Source organism: Oncorhynchus clarkii, chromosome 32 (genome assembly GCF_045791955.1).
Source record: "Oncorhynchus clarkii lewisi isolate Uvic-CL-2024 chromosome 32, UVic_Ocla_1.0, whole genome shotgun sequence".
Lineage (NCBI taxonomy): Eukaryota > Metazoa > Chordata > Actinopteri > Salmoniformes > Salmonidae > Oncorhynchus > Oncorhynchus clarkii.
In genome coordinates this window covers 33,261,477-33,279,215 of record NC_092178.1, presented here as the reverse complement: position 1 = coordinate 33,279,215, position 17,739 = coordinate 33,261,477, and the positions used below count along the sequence as shown (strand labels likewise).

Below are 17,739 nucleotides of genomic sequence, written 5' to 3'. Positions count from 1 at the left end.
CACATCTAACAAACACACAACACAGCCTTTGATACCTCCTGATACTATCGTTGGCAAGTACAAAGTCAGCGTTTTGCTTTATTAACCTAATTTACATCCACCAGGTGGCATTACAAACAGCAATTCCTGGTTGTTTGTTTGTGTACTTCATCTGGACATAGTCTTTCAACATGATTTGGGATTAGGTGATGTTGACAGAGACCATTTTGAGTGACAGGTTTAGACCTTGAAGCTTCGAAGGAAAGAAAGTGGCCAAAGTAAGTACATTGTTTAACCTCGTTTTAAAATAAAATAGAAATGTAATGGTAGCTTTACTTATAAACGAATCTAAGTTAACTAGAAGGTAAAACGGTTTTGCTCATTTTACATACGTGAAACAATGATTTCTGGAAAATGTTTGTATGGTCACACAATTGGGGTAATCAAATTAATTGTACGGATGCACAATGCTGTTCGAATTATTATTTCATGATGCAGCTACAATGTAACAGGAAGCATCACATACATTGTCGCAATGAATTACATATTAACCGTGTAATATTAACCGTGTTCTATGGCAGGTAGATATTACGTTGTAATAACTATGTTGTTGTTACACATTTTGGCAGGCGACCTACGTGCGCCGTCATTCCATTGCGCCGGAAAACGACAAAACATCAGAAGGAGGCGTTGTCCTCCACCCAAATTTATGCAAACTGTCAACAACCCAATTGAATGTACTGTAATATCGTCGTGCAAAAGGAATTGTTGCATACTGCTACGCATTGAAGTCGAGATAGAAACATAGGTGGCAATACAACAACGTCCACGGTGAGCAAGGGATTTGCAGCATACCGTGCTCATGGGTAGCTAGCTAGTTACAGTAGCTAGCTTTTGTGCTAGCACTGTCTGCAACTAGTTACTGTAGCTAGCTAGTTAACTACTGTACTAGCTAGCAGCACTCAACTTGCTTTTAATTATAGTGAAACAAGTGAGCTGCATAAAATGTGGACAGCTTATAATAATCTTATAATGTTTTACCTTGCAAGCGACTAATAATGCATGTATTACTAGTTTAGGATGTATTGGAAATATGTTGCATGACAATCAAATGTTTGCAAGCAGTCACGTGAAGGAGTGAACGGAGGAATGGCATTCTTGATTGATAGATACAATCTTGTCAACATGTAAATACAGATGTTAGTTATCCAGGCATGACAGATATATTCCACACCTTACAGCTCCACAAAGCTGTAGTGTGAATAATATTTTACCTTCCACCAGTGACTGATAGCTAGTTCTTTTGACATTGTTTTCTTGGCAGCATTTGATTGAAAGCTTCTCTCTTTTCCTCAGTGATGGAGACAGATGGGGACCAAAACCAGGGCTCTACCAATGGAACCACTCCATCAGGAGTGAACTCCCGCCCCTCTCCAATGAACTCCATGTCCCTGTACGAGAGACAGGCTGTGCAGGTCAGTACGTGTGGGTGTGCGTGTGCACAGGTGTGTATGCATATGAATGGGAATATTATGTATTGTCTATGCCTTTTTCTGACATGGCAATCACAAATTGTACTCATAGTCACACAGGATCATCTGTAATCCTTGCCTGTAGCATGGTTGTCTCATTATCACTGTGCAAGCCATCGTATATCAACCTGCAGGTTATTGACAGTGCAATGTCATTATTCCCTCTCCCTGTGTTCTATCTTGTGCAACTGAAGGCCCTTCAGGCGCTGCAGAGGCAGCCCAACGCAGCGCAGTACTTCCAGCAGCTAATGCTGCAGCAACAGATCAACAGTGCCCAGCTACAAAACCTGGCTGCAGTACAACAGGTAAAGAACCATTATTATGAACCACACCTACAGTTGAAGTCGAAAGTTTACATGCACTTGGTTGGAGTCATTAAAACTCGTTTTTCAACCACTCCACACATTTCTTGTTAATAACAAACTATAGTTTTGGCATATCGGTTAGGTATGACACAAGTAATTTTCCCAACAATTGTTTACAGTTTATTTCACTTATAATTCACTGTATCACAATTCCATTGGGTCAGAAGTTTACATACACTAAGTTGACTGTGCCTTTAAACAGCTTGGAAAATTCCAGAAAATTATGTCATGGCTTTAGAAGCTTCTGATAAGCTAATTGACATCAATTTGAGTCACTTGGAGGTGTACCTGTGGATGTATTTCAAGGCCTACTGTCACGTTCACTGTCTTCAAACTCAATGTCATAGATGAACCAAGGCGCAGCATGCATGTAATTCCACATTTTTTAATAGGAGTGAAACATTCACAAAAAAAACAGGCAAACAGCAACCGAACGTGAAGCGAACGTGACGCAACCGTGGCGCACACAAACACACACAGAAAATAAATAATTACCCACAACATTAGGTGGGAAAAAGGCTGCCTAAGTATGATTCCCAATCAGAGACAACGATAGACAGCTGCCTCTGATTGGGAACCACACTCGGCCAAAAACAAAGAAATAGAAAACATAGAATGACCACCCAAATCACACCCTGACCTAACCAAATAGAGAAATAAAACGTCTCTCTAAGGTCAGGGCGTGGCAGCCTACCTTCAAACTCAGTGCCTCTTTGCTTGACATCATGGGAAAATCAAAAGAAATCAGCCAAGACCTCTGAAAAAGAATTGTAGACCTCCACAAGTCTGGTTCATCCTTGAGAGCAATTTCCAAACACCATCCCAACCTTGAAGCACGGGGGTGGCAGCATCAAGTTGTGGGGGGGCTTTGCTGCAGGAGGGACTGGTGCACTTCACAAAATAGATGGCTTCATGAGGAAGGAAAATGATGTGGATATATTGAAGCAACATCTCAAGACATCAGTCAGGAAGTTAATTTAAAGCTTGGTCGCAAATGGGTCTTCCAAATGGACAATGACCCCAAGCATACTTCCAAAGTTGTGGCAAAATGGCTTAAGGACAACAAAGTCAAGGTATTGGAGTGGCCATCACAAAGCCCTGACCTCAATCCCATAGAAAATGTGTGGGCAGTATTGAAAAAGCGTGTGCGAGCAAGGAGGCCTACAAACCTGACTCAGTTACACCAGCTCTCTCAGGTGGGAATGGGCTGAAATTCACCCAACTTATTGTGGGAAGCCTGTGGGAGGCTACCTAAAACGTTTGACCCAAGTTAAACAATTTAAAGGCAATGCTACCAAATACTAATTGAGTGTATGTAAACTTCTGACCCACTGGGAATGTGATGAAAGAAATTAAAGCTGAAATAAATCATTATCTCTACCTTTATTCTGACATTTCACATTCTTCAAATAAAGTGGTGATCCTAACTGGCCTAATATTTCCTAGGATTAAATGTCAGGAATTGTGAAAAACTGAGTTTAAATGTATTTGGCTAAGGTGTATGTAAATTTCCAACTTCAACTGTACCAATAATGCATGCTCAGAATAGGGGACATTGGTGCTGTTTTGACATGGTCAGGTTACGGTTGGTTTGCTATTTTAAAAGGCAGAATGTTCAGGTTAGGGTGGCAGTACAATATGTTGAAACATCGTCATGAGGTTTGGTACATAGTCTGTTTTTTATGCTCTAAACTATGGCAATAGCTTTTTACATTATTCCTTGTTGTCCCTGTTCTAGGCCACCTTTGCTGCCAGTCGCCAGTCCAGCCCTGCCACCAACAGCACCTCTCAGACCACCAGCACTACAGTCACATCTGTACGTTTACACATACATGCATCTTTCAGAACTAGCACAGCACACAATCATTCTTCTTAGATTCTATTTAAACTTTATTTAACTATGCAAGTCCGTTAAGAACAAATTATTATTTACAGTGACGGCCTACCCAAAGGCAGAAGGCCTCCTGCGGGGACGGGTGATTACAAATAAAAATATAGGACAAAACACATCCCAACAAGAGACAACATTACATAAAGAGAGACCTAAGACAACAACATAGCATGGTAACAACACCACATGACAACAACATGGTAGAAACACATCATGGCAGCAGCATAACATGGTACAAGCATTATTGGGCACGGTCAACAGCACAAGGGCAAGAAGATAGAGACAACAATACATCACTCGAAGCAGCCACAACTGTCAGTGAGAGTGTCCATGATGGAGTCTTTGAATGAAGAGATTGGGATAAAACTGTCCAGTTTGAGTGTTTGTTGCAGCTCGTTCCAGTCGCTAGCTGCAGGGAACTGAAAAGAGGAGCGACCCAGGGATGTGTGTGCTTTGTGGACATTTAACAGAATGTAACTGGCAGAAGGGGTGTCATGGACACAAATACAACTTCAAATAGGGAACTCCAGCGATATTTGCGTGAAACCATCATTTTCAGTTTGAACATCTGTGACATTTAATATATTTGAGTTACTGGCACTTCCATTGTTTAATTGTCTCCAGACTAGTCAATACAGTTTGCTTTGGTTGTTGTCAAATCCCCTTTTTTCTTTCCCCTTCAGGTGAACGTAACCACTTCTGGGGGAGGGGCCATAACCAGCACCCGCGCTATAGGCCCAGGCTCTTCCGGGACATCCACCATAAGCCAATCAGTGCTGCTGGGTGGGAGTGCAGCAGGACAGGGACAGATGTATCTGAGAGTGAGAACACACATTGCCTGATTCACACTATATGGCCGACCCAAACAAAACTTTGCTGGCTCAGATATTTTCAGCACAGTTCCAATTCCACTACAGTGGATTCATAACCAGGTCAGCACAGTACAGCTTAGCTTGGTGTGGTTCGGGCTTGGCTCAGGAGTGTGAGTATTGTATCTGCTTTTGTCATTTGTCTCCATAAAGGGACTGTTTGATTGAGTGTCTCTTTTGTTGTACTGTAGGTGAACCGGTCTCTGAGGGCTCCCCTCTCCTCACAACTCATCTTTATGCCTGGTAGCACGGCAACCGCTGCCATGGCAACGGTCACCAAGCAGCCACAGACTCAGCAGCAGCAACAACAGGAAGTTACACCTACTTCCTCCAGCAACCAATCAGACAATGACCAGGTATGGATCAACTTTGTATTTGTGACGGAGAGCATTGGAGTGAGTCCTGCTTTAGTGATGTAATCTAGAACAGCTTCTTCCCAGATCTATTGTTGCTGTCTTGCCGGTTCCTGTGGTCATTACAGCACAAACAGATCTGGGACCAGTAAAAATCTAGAATTTTTGTGCAGTAAAACTACAGTGTTATACTCTGAAATTGGTGAAACTCTTGCTTGTACTTCTCTTGCATCCCTCTCTCTGGCCTCTTCTTTCCATCAATCCTCATAAACTCATCTCTCCTTTCTCTCTGGGCCAGGTGCAGAACCTGGCTTTGCGATGTGTCGGCAGTCCCAAGGGGGTCGGGGTCAAGACTGAAACCCCAGAGAGGGGTGAAATAGGTGGGGAGTGAAATCGCAGCATACTTAGCTCTACATACTTAGCATACTTACTTACCTCTTAGTTATTAATTTCCCTAATTCTTTTCCAGCAACCTACTCCCTTATACAGTCATCTCACCAGCAGTTCAACCAGTCCACTCAGCAGTCTCCCACTAAACCAACCCAACTGCAACAGTCCCACATCAAGATCCCCACCTACATCCAGAGCTCCAACGCCAACCTCTCCTCTCTCAACCTCAAGACGGGCAACCACCACTCTAACACCCCCTCCTCACCCTCCACCTCTGTCCCACTCTCACAGCTCCTCCTTTCCGGACCCAACTTTGGCCGGGGCGGGGCTATCACCACGGTGAACTCGGCCGCCGTGGCGACACACATTCTGGTGCCCACCTCCAGTGCACCCACTCAGTCCCACAGTTACCAGATGGGTGCTGCCACTATCAAGCCCAATGTTAGTACTCAAACGCTGGTGGTTCAGCCTCTGCAGAAAAGCACTATTAACGACAAGGGAGGCCATGGGAACGGTCCCATTCCAATCCAGCCCAAAACTCAACAAGGTCTCCGTATGCCACTGCAACTGCCCTCCCGCAACCCACCTCCCATCCTCCCCGCGCCCCCCGCCAACAACCAGACTAGTGCCGCCCAGCCTCCGCCGCACATCCCAGTCCAGATAGTAGGGGCCAGGCCAAGCTCCATAGGAAACCCCCAGGCATTGGCCTTGGTCCAGGCCCGGAACGCCTGTTCCCAGGACGGAGCTACCCTTCTAAATAGCTCCAGCAGCGCCAGCCTCCTCACCATGGTGGCCTCCATCGCATCCAGAGAGAGAGGGGATTTAGGCAAAGGGGTGGGTCTAAAGAGCCTTCAATCAGCCCAGGAAGCCCTCTCATTGGCCCACGTTTCTCACGTGCAAGCACAAGCAAATCAGAGTCCTAGGCTGAATCAAAATCAAAATTGCACCTTGGCCACCAGCATCTCCTCTCAGTCCCAGGCCGCCATCTCTCCTCCCACCCTCTCCCGTTCCTCCCTCACTCTACCCCTGCCGTTGGTTGAGGCGAGCAGTGCATCCACTGTAGTGGCTGCCAATGGAGAGTCTGTGTGTCCTCAGCCTCCCCAGGTGAGTTGTTCGTTAATGATAGCACTGATGACACTATAAATTACTGATGTTTCTGAACTACGTAGTAGTTGTCGATTCCATTTGTGAAATAATGACATTCCTCAAAGGGTAAGTCGATGAAGAGGAAATCCGAGTCAGACGCAGCCAATGAGGAAGATGGTCCCCCCCCTCCCCACCTTGTTCCTATGAGTGAACACTCCCCTGCTCTCTCCTCCTCCGCCATGGAAGCAGGTAAGGAGTCAGCTACGAATGTTCCCACTTGTCTTAAATACTTTGCCTTTCTCATTTCTCTCTTTTACGACCACTGGAAGGATAAGGGTGCAGGAAGACCATTTTCCACCATAGCCCAGCCACCAACATGTCAAATTCCCTTTGATCCATACCTATACATGATTCCAAAAACCTCACATTTGCATAGATTTAGACACTGTGGCCAGTCAGCCTTGCTCAAATTGTTCAAAAATAAATGATAAAATCCTTTCTCTCCCCTCAACCGTCTTTTTTTAAGGCACTGGTCCACCTTCTCCCTCCCCTGTTCCCTCTCCTTCCCCTGCCCTCTCAGTGTCTCGTGTGGGGGGTGGCCAGGGGGAGAGAGCCCCCCCTCCACAGGCTGTGGTCAAACCCCACGTCCTCACCCACCTCATAGAAGGCTTCGTCATCCAGGAGGGAGCTGAACCCTTCCCTGTATGTACAGTTCACCTTAGAGTAGTTGTGGTTCTCATATACAATACAACATCCATTCAGACCCTTTGGGGATATACAGTGCATTCGGAAAGTATTCAGACCCCTTGACTTTTTCCAAAAGGTATAAAATTTAAAAGAAAGATCTCATCAATCTACACAGAATACCCCATAATGACAAAGCAGAAACAATTTTTTAGATTTTTTTGCAAATTTATAAAACATGAAAAACAGAAATACCTTATTTACATAAGTATTCAGACCCTTTGCTATGAGACTCGAAACTGAGCTCAGCTGCATCTTGTTTCCATTTATCATCCTTGAGATGTTTCTACAACTTGATTGGAGTCCACCTGTGGTAAATTCAATTGATTGGATATGATTTGTTAAGGCACACACCTGTCTATATAAGGTCCCACAGTTGACAGTGCATGTCAGAGCAAAAAAACAAGCCATGCGGTCGAAGGAATTGTCTGTAGATCTCGGAGACAGGATTGTGTCGAGGCACAGATCTGGGGAAGGGTACCAAAACATTTCTGCAGCATTGAAGGTCGCCAAGAACACAGTGGACTCTTCCTAGAGCTTGCCACCCGGCCAAACTGAGCAATCGGGGGAGAAGGGCCTTGGTCAGGGAGGTGACCAAGAACCCGATGGTCACTCTGACAGAGCTCCAGAGTTCCTCTGTGGCGATGGGAGAACCTTCCAGAAGGACAATCATCTAGAGTGGCCAGGCTGAAGCCACTCCTCAGTAAAAGGCACATGACACCCTGCTTGGAGTTTGTCAAAAGGCACCTAAAGGACTCTGGTCTGATGAAACCAAGATTGAACTCTTTGGCCTGAATGCCAAGCGTCTAGAGGAAACCTAGCACCATCCCTACGGTAAAGCATGGTGGTGGCAGCATCATGCTTTGGGGATCTTTTTCAGCGGCAGGGACTGGGAAACTAGTCAGGGTCGAGGGAAAGATGAACAAAGCAAAGTACTGAGAGATGGTTGATGAAAACCTTCTCCAGAGCGTGCAGGACCTCAGACTGGGGCAACGGTTCACCTTTGAGAAGAATGGGAGAAACTCTCCAAATACAGGTTTGCCAAGCTTGTAGCGTCATACCCAAGAGGACAAAAGGCTGTAATTGCTGCCAAAGGTGCTTCAACAAAGTACTGAGTAAAGGGTCTGAATACTTATGTAAATGTAATATTTCCGTTTTGTATTATTTTTTTAAAATTTGCCTTTACTTTACTATTTATATTTTTGACAACTTTTACTTTTACTTCACTACATTCCTAAATAAAATAATGTACTTTTTACTCCATTCATTTCACCTGACACCCAAAAGTACTTGTTACATTTTGAATGCGTAGCAAGACAGGAAAATGGTCCAATTCACCCACTTTGTCACGACTCCCACCGAAGGTGGCTCCCCTGCCTGTTTGGGCGGCGCTCGGCGGTCGTCGTCGCCGGACTACTAGCCGCCACCGATCCCTTTTTCCTTTTCTGTTCGTTTGGTCTTATTGGTTGCACCCGTCTCTTATTTTGTTTCTTGATGTATGTCTATTTAAGCCTGTTAGGCCCGCCTAGGTTTGTGCGGGATTGTTCCTCTGTCGGTTTGTGGATGTGCATTTTGTATTATATTTTCTCCGGACTGTTTGGGTCCTGTGTTTGGGCCGGTCAGTTTTATGCGCCTAGTGTTTTGGCGTGACCGGAATAAAATGCGATTGTCCGAACTCTCTGCTCTCTGCGCCTGACTCCAAACCCACTACTCCTAGAAGACGTGACACACTTACCAAGACAACACATGGTCATCCCTTTTGCCTCTGATCTGGCGGGCTCACTTAACACAAATGCATCTTTTGTAAATAATGTCTGAGTGTTGGAGTGTGCCCCTGGCTATCCATACATTTAAAAAACAAGAACATGGAGCCACCTGCTTTACTTAATAGAAGGAATAGGAAATGATTTATACTTTTACTTTTGATACTTAAGTATATTTTAGCAATTACATTTACTTTTGATACTTAAGTATATTTATAACCAAATATGACAATTGGGTACTTTTTCCACCACTCGTGTAGATTGACGAGGAAAAAACGTTTGAATCCATTTTAGAATAAGGCTGTAATGTAACAAAATGTCGAAAAATTCAAGGGGTCTGAATACTTTCTGAATGCGCCGTACAACATCTGATGTAAATAATGACATGTACTGTAGATCAAAACAATATTATCAATAATTCCCTAATCAGTAATGTTGTACAAAACACATTTTGTTCCTGTATATTGATTGACAGGTGAGTGGGCCAGTGAAAGAGCCAGCTGGAGAAGATTTGGCAATGGACAATCCAGACGCCAGTCAGACTGAGACTGTGAATACAGCTACAGGTTAGGCTCAGACCATAGTCCAAGTCACGTTTCCATCAAAGAAAGTGGTTTGACTATGAACTATAATTCATATAGTTCTTTAAACCCCTCTTTTCCTGTTCTCTCTTCCCAGTGCTGAAGTGTGAGTACTGCAAAAGCTTTGCCCCAGCCAGACAGTTTAGAGGGACCAAGCGCTTCTGCTCCTTGACCTGTTCCAAGAGGTACAGTCATAATATAGTACAAAGTCACTGCAGTGTTCTGTGTCTACTATACTGAAGAAGAAAAAATATACGCAACATGTAATGTGTTGTTCCCATGTTTCATGAGCTGAAATAAAAGATCTCAGAAATGTTCCATACTCACAAAAAGCTTATTTCTCTCAAATTTTGGGCACAAATTTGTTTACATCCCTGTTAGTGAGCATTTCTCCTTTGCCAAGATAAATCCATCTACCTGACAGGTGTGGCATATCAAGATGCTGATTAAACAGCATGATCATTACACAGGTGCATCTTGTGCTGTGAACAATTGAAAGCCACCCTTTAATGTCGAGTTTTGTCACACACCACAATGCCACAGATGTCAAAATGTTGAGGGAGCTGCGTAATTGGCATGCAGACTGCAGGAATGTCCACCAGAGCTGTTGCCAGAGAATTGAATGTTCATTTCTTTACCATAAGCCGCCTCCAACGTCGTTTTAGAGAATTTGACAATACCTCCAACCGGCCTCACAACCGAAGACCACGTGTAACGAAGCCAGCCCAGGACCTCCACATCCGTCTTCTTCACCCACGGGATCATCTTAGACAGCTGATGAAACTGAGGAGTATTTCTGTCTGTAATAATGCCCTTTTGTGGGGAAAAACTCGTTCTGATTGGCTGGGCCTGGCTCCCAAGTGGGTGGACCTATACCCATGGCTGCACCCCTGCCCATTCATGTGAAATCCATAGATTAGGGCCTAATGAATGTATTTCAATTGACTGATTTCCTTATATGAACTGTAACTCGGTAAAATTGTTGCATGTTGTGTTTATATTTTTGTTCAGTATATATGGCAGTATACATTGAGTGTACAAAACATTAGGAACACTTTCCTATTATTGAGTTGCACCCCCTTTTGCCCTCAGAACAGTCTCAATTCGCCGGGGCATGGACTCTACAAGGTGTCGGAAGTGTCCCACAGGGACACTGGCCCGTGTTCACTCCAATGCTTCCCACAGTTGTGTCAAGTTGTCTGGATGTCGTTTGGTTGGTGGACCATTCTTGATACACATGGGAAACTGTTGAGTGTGAGAAACCCAGCAGCGTTACAGTTCTTGACACACTCAAACTGGTGCGTCTGGCAGCTACTACCATACCCTGTTCAAAGGCACTTAAATATTTTGTCTTGCCAATTCACCTTCTGAATGGCACACATACACAATTCATGTCTCACTTGTCTCAAGGCTTCAAAAGCATTCGATAAGAGATCAAAGCTTTCACCTGGATTCACCTGGTCAGTCTGTGTCATGGAAAGAGCAGGTGTTCTTAATGTTTTGTACACTCAGTGCATGCCTGCTATATGTCTCCCTGTTGCTCCAGGTATAACGTGAGCTGCAGCCAGCACTTCCGCCTGCGACAGGGGCTTCACCTCACCCACTCTGACGAGGACGGGGTCCTAAGGAGGAGGGTTCCCCACAGGACCAGCTCCGAGATCGCCAGTGCCAAAATAGCCGGGAGACCCTTACCAGTCAAGGTAATGGTCCGTTCATCATTGATAGTTGTACACTTGTTTTTGAGCTGGCATGGATGACTGAAGAGCAATATTCCTTCAAAACAAATTCCGGGACTGAGCAAATTTTACGTCTGCTGAGCGCAGAACGTTGTGAACATTCTGTGCATTTTCCTGCTCGCGTTTTCTGTGAGCACTGAGGCTGTACCCACTTTAAGTTAGTTTTAACAGTGGCCATGTAGTTTACAATGGACAAAATGCATCCCATAACATTTTAACATGGAAATAGCTGTTCTATCATTCAGCCTATTGTAGCAGCCAATGTGTGGTGTTCAATGTAGGCCTTCAATCCATGAGACTTGCAAGGCTTGACATTAACCTCTTTATCCACTTGTCATTGAGACAAGAAGGTGACTGAAAATGCTGTTGTGGTGTTTGATGCAAAACCACTTTACAAAATAAAATGCATTATTATTATCATACCATTATTAGAAAGAATCTGACAAATTATACTACCCTCTGCTACTTAGCTTATTCAAGCCTGTCTCAAAATACAACACTGCCCCTTTAATACAAAACAAATGCTCTTTACCTGACTTGCTTTTAAAAGATGTGTAGAAATGTACATGTTTTGTGCCCTTGTAGGAAGCAGTCACTCCCCTATGGCTGACTACAAATGATCTATAACTGGGCTATCAACTCACTAACTAGCAAAAGATATAAACATGCATGGCTACATGCAGCTTTCGCTTTGATCTCAAAACAAGCTCATCTACTCACGACCTTCTCATGCTGTAAACACGATCCAGTTCAAAGTAAATGGCACAGGTCCATATATGGCAATGGTCTATTAGCATATAGGCCTACTGCAGCTCTGATTGTTTATGCCTCACCTCTCTGTGTACAGTACGGACTGAGTAGTGCATGTCAATGCAATAGACTCCTACTCAGATGCGTTATGCCCACAACAAAATATATTGCGTAGTTGGTTTTGTTTCGGTGTGTTTTATTGAAAGTGACTAATATTGCATTGATTCGATCACAGTTGCCACAGTAAAGGGAAACGTTGATAGTGTTAACAGAGAAAACTCTAGAACGGTGGTCACCTACCTTTTCTGAGTCAAGATCACTTTCTGAGTCAAAATGCAAGCCAAGATCTACCACTCAGAATTTTAGTTTAGGGAGAACAGTGCTGAAGAGACATGGCCATTCAGTGACTACCTTGTTGCACAAACACCTCTCATACAGTCCTGGTTCATTGTCTACAGTGCCGCTCCGAGTCCAGCCGTTCGGACGACATCTCCAGTTGCGAGGAGGAAGAGGACGACCCCATGTCCTTCTCCCCGGCCTCCTCCTCTTCCTGTCATCAGCCTCCCCCCACACTCCGATTGGAGGGCTCACCGGCGCCCCACTTCCTGCCCGGCAGCCCTGCCCAGTGGAGTGTGGAGGAAGTGTCTCAGTTCATATCATCTCTGCAAGGTCGGTACCACAGATGAGCTATATACTGTAGACGCCATTGGTTGATACAGTTCAGAAGGACATGCGTTGTCATGCAACAACACACAAATGCTACTCTTTTTGTGACTTTTGAAATCTTTAAAACAGTTATCGTACTTGTTTTTTTGTGTTTTTTTAATCCCAGTATTATTCTATGATAATACGATTGGTATTGTATTTTCACCATTGTAAATGCTATTCATGTTATTGTCTTGCTTACCCCCCCACCCCCCCCCCCTCTCTCTCTTTCTCGCCCTTTCTTACTCCCAACTTCCCTCTTTCTCTCCATCTCCTCCTTTTCTCCTCTCGCAGACTGTGAGGAGCTGGCGGCCCATTTCCTGTCTCAGGAGATTGATGGACAGGCCCTGCTGCTGCTCAGAGAGGAGCATCTCATGTCCACCATGAACATCAAGCTCGGTCCCGCCCTCAAGATCTGTGCCCACATCAACAACCTGAAAGACTGAGAGGAAGGATGAAAGGAGCAAAGGAGGGATTCTGAAATACTCCCCCCAAAATAAAAGGAGAGAAAGAAGGGATGGAGAGAGAGAGAGATATGAGAGATACAATATGGCCATTGAAATACTTTTTAGCTGTGTTAAGTGGGGTCCCTGTTGATTTTATTATACACCATATGTACAAAAGTATGTGGACATCAATTAAAATTAGTTGATTTGGCTATTTCAGCCACACCCGTTTCTGACAGGTGTATAAAATCGAGTACACCACCATGCAATCTCCATAGCCTAACATTGTCAGTAGAATGGCCTTACTGAAGAGCTCAGTGACTTTCAACATGGCACCGTCATAGGATGCCACCTTTCCAACAAGTCAGTTTGTCAAATTTCTGCCCTGCTAGAGCTGCCCATGTTTCAGCATGACAATGCCCCATTGCACAAAGCAAGGTCCACACAGAAATGGTTTGTTGAGATCGGTGTGGAAGAACTTGACTGGCCTGCAAATAGCTCTGACCTCAACCACCATCGAAAACCTTTGGGATGAATTGGGACGCCCACTGCGAGCCAGGCCTAATCGCCCAACGTCAGTGCCCGACCTCACTAATGCTCTTGTAGCTGAATGGAACCAAGTCCCTGCAGCAAGGTTCCAACATCTAGTGGAAATTATTCCCTGAAGAGTTGAAGCTGTTATAGCAGCAAAGGGGGGGACCAACTCCATATTAATGCCATTGATTTTGGAACGAGATGTTCGACGAGCAGGTGTCCACATACTTTTGTCCGTGTAGTGTATTTAGTCAAAACAAACATAGAATGAAAGTGGAAAAGATGAGGCTTCTACCCACAAGACCTGGACCTTCAATGTAGAGTATTATGTTACATTATGTGAGTGAGTGAGCAAACCCTATATATGTGTGTAATGTTTGCCTATATATTTAAATATACCTTTGTTGGCTGGACTGCCTTTGTTTACGCTGTAGAGAATCATTGCGTTATCTCTCTGTGGAAATTGTGGCCTTTTTAAGTAGTTTCGACGAGCGAAAATAGAACTAGAACGGAGTGGTCCGTAAAAATAAATAAATAACGTGTTTCATATCATTCCTTATTTTTTACGAGCAGTTATGTATGGTAAGGTCATGTAAACCAATGGACCATTGCCTTTACCAACCATTACTGGGGAGTAGCAAATATATTGGCCTAAGGATCCTTGACAAATAGAGGGTGACATTTTCTGTCTGCTGAAATGAGAAAAAAAATGTACAATTGGTGCACAGGATTTATATTTAAAAAAAAACTTCCTTTTTACAACATACGTGAGGTGGCAGCAATAATCTATGAGGATCTGAAGTACTGGTACACCTGATCCAAGTTATACCGTCCCATTGGCTACTGTAGTTTTCCAAACGTGTTTCAGATTATATGCCCTCCTGTCTATTTGAAATGTTTGTGTTTTTTGTCAAATCTTTGCAGTTTTACACACAGCATGAGCTATTTACAGTAGTGGACAGAACATGTCACCAAGGTCGTGTTCATTAGGCATCAAACGGACGAAAACTGACTGAAACAGGGAGGGACTACCTGGACTTGTCCAATAAGAAACACACATTTTCTCGATGCATGCCCTAATGAACATGACCCTGGATTGTGGTCTTCCTCATAGCTTTCCTCATAACTTCTACCTATCCAAGGCTTTTGTTACAGAAGCAGTGACTGTGGCTATTATGAATAATGAATCATCTTATGATTAGGTGCTCTGCTAATTGTGTGTTTACGTTTTAAGCTTGGAGAAGGCGAGGTCAATTATCATGCAAAAAAATAAACAAAACTACTAGGACAAAATGGAGGAGTGGTCGTGCTTTTATTTTGAATCCGATTCGACGAGTGTTGTGCAGACTGAGTGTTTATTGTGTGTAATAGCTAGTTGTGCTCTTTACTTTACAGTCCTTTGACTGGTTAAGACTTCTGAGTTTTTTTTAAGGCATATTTGTTAGGCAGGGATCCCAGCTCAAATAAAGATCACTTTTCTTTGTTGAACAACAGATGCCATAAAGGGAAATATCAAATGATGTATGATATACATGTATGGTGCATTTTTCATCATCATGATGATGTGGCCGGGTGACAATTTGCTTCTTAAAAGTCCAATACTGCACCTTGGAAACTGCTGACATGCAGAACATTTTGGGATTGTATAAAAGTGGACTAATGGAAAAGAGAGTTTTTGAGTGGATTTTCCCTTTAACTTACTTTCCCTGCTGGGCTAGGTTTTGTTATGATGAGGCAATTAGCCATTTCTATTTGATGGCACTGTGGTTGTTTACAGGGTTAAAGTGCGAGTGACCATAGTGTGCATGTACAGCAGAAATATAGAGCTAGCGTAGGATAGAGACTCAGGTAGGGCCTTGGAAGTCACTGGCATTAGAACCTGCAGTGAATCAGGGAATCTTCATTTTGTTGTCCTTCGGAGCCACATAGATATTCAGTGGGACAGTGGACAAATATAGAAATATACATATATTATTCTTTAAATACACAATATAAGTATGTACAGTGCCTTCGGAAAGTATTCGGACCTTGGCGTTTTTCTATATTTTGTTAGGTTACATACAGCCTTGTTCTAAAATATCTGAAATAGTTTTTTTCCCCTCATCAATCTACACACAATACCCCTTAATGACAAAGCAAAAACAGGTTGTTAGACATTTTTTGCAGATTCATAAAAAATACAAAAATGGAAATATCACATTTACATAAGTTTTCAGACCCTTTACTCAGTACTTTGTTGAAGCACCTTTGGCAGCGTCTACAGCCTCGAGTCTTCTAGTGTATGATGATACAAGTTTGTTGGCACAACTGTATTTGGGGAGTTTCTCCCATTCTTCTCTGCAGATCCTCTCAAGCTCTGTCAGGTTGGATGGGGAGCGTTGCTAAACAGCTATTTTCAGGTCTCTCCAGAGATGCTCGATCAAGTTCAAGTCTGGGCTCTGGCTGGGCCACTCAAGGACATTCAGAGATTTGTCCCAAAGTCACTCCTGCGTTGGCCTGGCTGTGTGCTTAGGGTCGTGGTCCTGTTGGAAGGTGAACCTTCGCCCCAGTCTGAGGTCCTAATCGCTCTTGAGCAGGTTTTCAGTACTTTGCTTCGTTCATCTTTGCCTCGATCATGACTAGTCTCTCAGTCCCTGCAGCTGAAAAGCATCCCCACAGCATGATGCTGCCACCACCATGCTTCACCGTAGGGATGGTGACAGGTTTCTTCTAGACGCGACGCTTGGCATTCAGGCCAAAGAGTTTAATCTTGGTTTCATCAGACCAGATAAACTTGTTTCACACGGTCCGAGAGTCTTTAAGTGCCCTTTGTCACACTCCAAGCGGGCTGTCATATGTGCCTTCTACTGAGGAGTGGCTTTCATAAAGGCCTGATTGGTGGAGTGCTGCAAAGATTGTTTTCCATCTGGAAGGTTCTCCCATCTCCACAGAGGAACTCTAGAGCTCTGTCAGAGTGACCATCGGGTTCTTGGTTACCTCCCTGACAAAGACCCTTCTCCCCTGATTGCTCAGTTTGGCTGGGTGGCCAGCTCTTGGAAGAGTCTTGGTGGTTCCAAACTTCTTACATTTAAGAATGATGGAAGCCACTGTGTTCTTGGGGACCTTCAATGCTGCAGAAATGTTTTGATACCCTTCCCCAGATCTGTGCCTCGACCCAATCCTGTCTCGGAGCTCTATGGACAATTCCTTCGAACCTCATGGCTTGGTTTTTGCTCTGACATGCTCTGTCAACTGTGGGACCTTATATAAACCGGTGTGTGCCTTTCCAAATCATGTACAATCAATTGAATTTACCACAGGTGGACTCCAATGAAGTTGTAGAAACAGCTCCAGGATGATCATTTTGAGTCTCATAGCAAAGGGTCTGAATACTTATGTAAATAATGTATTTCTGTTTTTTGCAAAAATGATTTAAAACCTGTTTTCTCTTTGTCATTATGGGGTATTGTGCGTAGATTGCTGAGGATTATTATTTTTTAAATCCATTTTAGAATAAGGCTTTAACGTAACAAAATGTGGAAAACGTCAAGGGGTCTGAATACTTTCCGAATGCTGTATGTGTTAATACCTGAGTGTTTCATCAGTCTCTTACGTTGTTTTGAGCATAGTAAGGGACCTAAAGATAAACTAGTCGTGTTGTTTTGACATTTTAAACGCTCTCCCAACAGTCTTCATGATAATGTGAGAAAAGCAACACTGAACGTAATGTAGACCTTGATTTAAACTACCATCGCAGGAGCCAATCAGAGAACAACGTAATTGTAGGCCTCTCCATATCCCGCCTCCCGCAGGTACTTCTCAATGTCCAGTGGCTCAGGCACTCGAAGAACTGTCCTATTGTTGGCACTCTTCTCTCCTGATTGGAGCTTCTGGATCACCTCAGCTAATGTAGGGCGCTCATGTGGAGCGAACTGGCCGCAGGACTTGATTATGGAATACCTGAAAAGGGTACAGTCGTTTTTGTAACCAATGTAACTTGTTTTGTGATAATCATTGTGGCCACTTCTACCAACGT

General features: G+C 43.8%; 2 protein-coding genes across 5 annotated transcripts in view; one reads left to right on the top strand and one right to left on the bottom strand.

Moving 5' to 3' along the window:
- Positions 1 to 3: 3 nt before the first annotated feature.
- On the top strand, positions 4 to 15,039 carry LOC139392378 (polyhomeotic-like protein 1). Of its 4 annotated transcripts, none has more exons than XM_071140334.1 (17): positions 209 to 257; positions 609 to 810; positions 1,336 to 1,454; positions 1,706 to 1,816; positions 3,615 to 3,692; positions 3,812 to 3,940; positions 4,451 to 4,588; positions 4,828 to 4,992; positions 5,288 to 5,369; positions 5,459 to 6,483; positions 6,591 to 6,714; positions 6,992 to 7,167; positions 9,448 to 9,538; positions 9,651 to 9,738; positions 11,100 to 11,253; positions 12,498 to 12,708; positions 13,039 to 15,039. In XM_071140334.1, the coding sequence occupies exons 6-17, from the start codon at positions 3,938 to 3,940 to the stop codon at positions 13,188 to 13,190; spliced, it is 2,409 nt and encodes an 802-aa protein (XP_070996435.1). In that variant the 5' UTR covers positions 209 to 257; positions 609 to 810; positions 1,336 to 1,454; positions 1,706 to 1,816; positions 3,615 to 3,692; positions 3,812 to 3,937; the 3' UTR covers positions 13,191 to 15,039. The 4 variants fall into 4 exon arrangements, with proteins under 4 accessions (XP_070996434.1, XP_070996433.1, XP_070996435.1 ...); XM_071140335.1 differs by having other exon boundaries at positions 210 to 257; positions 3,812 to 3,852; XM_071140332.1 differs by lacking the exon at positions 3,812 to 3,940 and having other exon boundaries at positions 208 to 257.
- Positions 15,038 to 17,739, bottom strand: part of LOC139392379 (tyrosine-protein kinase STYK1-like) — a 20,725-nt gene continuing 18,023 nt past the window's right edge. Inside the window, exon 10 of the mRNA XM_071140336.1 lies at positions 15,038 to 17,663. Within this exon, the coding sequence (XP_070996437.1) occupies positions 17,468 to 17,663 (196 nt within the window). The 3' untranslated portion in view covers positions 15,038 to 17,467. The remainder of the gene's footprint in view (positions 17,664 to 17,739) is intronic.